The sequence below is a fragment of the Seriola lalandi genome, unplaced genomic scaffold, assembly GCF_002814215.2.
Source record: "Seriola lalandi dorsalis isolate HSWRI2012SDOR001 ecotype SW California unplaced genomic scaffold, Sedor1 jcf7180002054516, whole genome shotgun sequence".
NCBI lineage: Eukaryota > Metazoa > Chordata > Actinopteri > Carangiformes > Carangidae > Seriola > Seriola lalandi.
Window position 1 is genome coordinate 1 of NW_019525069.1, and position 2,747 is coordinate 2,747.

General features: G+C 43.8%; 2 protein-coding genes across 2 annotated transcripts in view; both read right to left on the bottom strand.

Moving 5' to 3' along the window:
- Positions 1-23: 23 nt before the first annotated feature.
- On the bottom strand, positions 24-2,721 carry LOC111660210 (zinc finger MIZ domain-containing protein 1-like). Its single transcript, XM_023413384.2, has 7 exons — positions 2,563-2,721; positions 2,377-2,444; positions 2,197-2,265; positions 1,858-2,102; positions 1,602-1,765; positions 596-856; positions 24-491 (listed from the first exon to the last, which is right to left on the bottom strand). Exons 3-7 carry the CDS (start codon positions 2,223-2,225, stop codon positions 384-386), a joined length of 807 nt encoding a protein of 268 aa, XP_023269152.2. The 5' UTR covers positions 2,226-2,265; positions 2,377-2,444; positions 2,563-2,721; the 3' UTR covers positions 24-383.
- Positions 2,720-2,747, bottom strand: part of LOC147818722 (zinc finger MIZ domain-containing protein 1-like) — a 105,685-nt gene continuing 105,657 nt past the window's right edge. Inside the window, exon 7 of the mRNA XM_087175859.1 lies at positions 2,720-2,723. Within this exon, the coding sequence (XP_087031985.1) occupies positions 2,720-2,723 (4 nt within the window). The remainder of the gene's footprint in view (positions 2,724-2,747) is intronic.

Below are 2,747 nucleotides of genomic sequence, written 5' to 3' on the forward strand. Positions count from 1 at the left end.
GGTTTTTTTCAGTTATTTTTCAGTTATTTTATTTTTTTGCGTTTTTTTTACAGTTAATTCCTTTTTCTTCTCAAAAGGAAACAAAACATGAATAAAAAATGCTACAACACGTTTCTAATGTGCACACATACACCTGTGTGTGGCGTAAAAAAAATCAACTGAGTATAGCTGCACAGTTCAAAAGGTATCGCCACGGGCTGAGCATCCCGCTGTGTCTTTGAGTTTTAACCTCTTTCAGTCAATCTGCGCTGGCGAATGAAAACTGTACAAGAGGAAGAAGAGAAAGGGAGTGCATCTTTGTGTTTATCAAGTACTGAGTGACCGCCCTGGGTTCTCAGGGAAACTGCAGGCAGTCAGAAAAGTTTATGTGTGTCTGAATCGCCTCAGTTATTTTCGAAGAGCGATAGAAGGTCATCGTTGCTATTGCTGGGGAGGTCTGGGGGATCCAGGTACGACAACAGCTCATCTGGGTTTGCGAGTTCCGGGAGAAGCTGTGAAGAAGAAGGAATGATAACAAAACTTTGGTCAGGGATTCAAGTGAACACAGGTTACTAAAGATTGGCTCTCAAACTATCTGCTTTGTGTTGGGACTCACGTCTAAAGATGGCTCGGGCATGTCCGACCCTGCTTGGCTGTCCAAACTGCTGGAGGGGTTGAAGGCCAGGTCGCCGTGGGGATGGTTGTTGGGGCCGGGCTGCTGCTGTTGCTGTTGCTGAGGAGGTGGAGCTTGTCGCGAGGGCTGCGGAGGCCCGCTGTGGTGTAGCTGCTGCCCTGATTGGCTCCCAGGGTGTGGAGACGCATGTAAGCTCTGCTGCAATGGACCATGCGATTGGTCATTGCCGGCAGAGTGAGGTATCTGCATAGAGAGGGGGAAATATTTAGACTAGGACTTGTAACTAGTTGTTATTTTGATTCTTGATTTGAATCTGTTGGTTATTTTTAAGATTAATCGATTAATTATTAAGTCTAAAAACTGTCAGAAAATATTGTGCCCATCAGAACTTCTGTGACATTCAAAACGGATTCCAGTCTCTGTGACTTCAGCTTAGCATGATGAACTTAGCTTAGCTTTAAAGGGATGGTTCAAAATTTTCAGAAGTACACTTATTTGCTTTCTTGCCAGGAATTAGACGAGAGAGGCAATACCACTCTGCCTGTACGGTAAAAATTAAACTGGTCATCCAGTCTTTGTGCTAAGTTAAGATAACCTGCTAATGAAATGCAATGAAATAAGTAAGCATATTTCTCAAAATATGTTTTTCATTTTCTTTTTCTGGTGATCACATATACAGAGGATGGAGGTGAATGTGCGTGGTTGATTTTGGCAAGCTCTTACTCTCGAGTATGAGTAAGTATTTGCTATGAGATGTCTCCTTATATCCATAAAATCACATTTTTTAGGGTTGTTTCCTGTGCTCATTTTGCATGGAAGTCCACCTTACGTATATTCTCTCTCAAACCCAATTTATACAGCACTTTTAAAATCACAGTTAGAAACTGTGCAACAGTTAAACAACACAATAGAAGAAGAAGAAGACAGAGAGAAGTGACATTTGCTGGGAAAAGACAGGAAAGTAGAAGGGTAGAGAAAGAGAACTCACTGAGTCAGCCATGTTGTGGGAGAGTGGCTTATCTTGGGTCATCATGCTGTTGGGCATGTCAGGCGGGTGAGAGAGCTGGGGACCGTGCATGAAATCGTTCATCGACGTACCACCAGGGGTGCCGTGAGGGAAGTCAAAGTTCCCGTGCCCCTGGTAACTGTTTCCTAGCACACAAAATAAAAAAAACATTTAATACATGAGAACATTTCTTACAGTTATTTTAAACTTTCTGTAGTATGCTTGAGCTGCATACTACCTTGGCTGCTGTATTCACTGTTGTTGCCCCCTTGCTGAGAAGGTAGTGATGGGTAGGGTGACGGTCCGGGGCCGAGCTGAGCTATCATCTCCATCACGTTGGGCATGATCATCTGGCTGGGACTCATTGTCTTAAATCTCTTGGCCAGCGGTCCATCTGGATCCTCCTTGATGTGGATGTCAGATTTGATAGCCACAGGCCGCCAACTACATGTCGGGTCGATGGTTACCTCTTCAAACTCCGAGCTGGTGAAATACAGGTGAAATCAAATGGTTAAGATACAAAAAAGTTTGGAGAAATATTATATGCATTACAAATTTCTTTCTTGCCTCAACTTACTTTTGGATGGCGTTCAAGATTCCCCACATGTACTGGTCCACTTCCAGTCCCTCTAACAACGCTGTTTTACTGAGGAGAGAAGAGGCAGGGCTTAACATGCTGAGAGAGACAGCTGTGTGGATTACAGTCAAAAACTATAAAGAGGGTAAATACTGCTAGGAATCTGAAATGAAAGCTTACTTGCATACAGGACATCGCCATGTCCCCCGCTCACAGTTCAGTTGTAAATATGATTCCAAATCAAAACACTGCAAGAACAAGAGAACAATCACACTTTTCATCCAGTAAACTACTTTAAAATTCTTTGTCCCTGAAGGCATCAGATTGTTGACTCCCAGTGTGTTTATCTATCCCTGTATTGCTTACCTGAACGTGTTTGCAGTCATGGCCTCTCGCTGGAAGCTGTATTCGCCGGAAGGTGATCGGACATTTGAGGGAAACCTTGATGGCCGTCTGCTCCACGCCGTCCTCTCCGTTGAGCGTGGCATTGCCCGATGATGCTGCTACGCTGCTGAAGTTCCTCTTAACTTTAAAGCAGAAGGAGATAAATA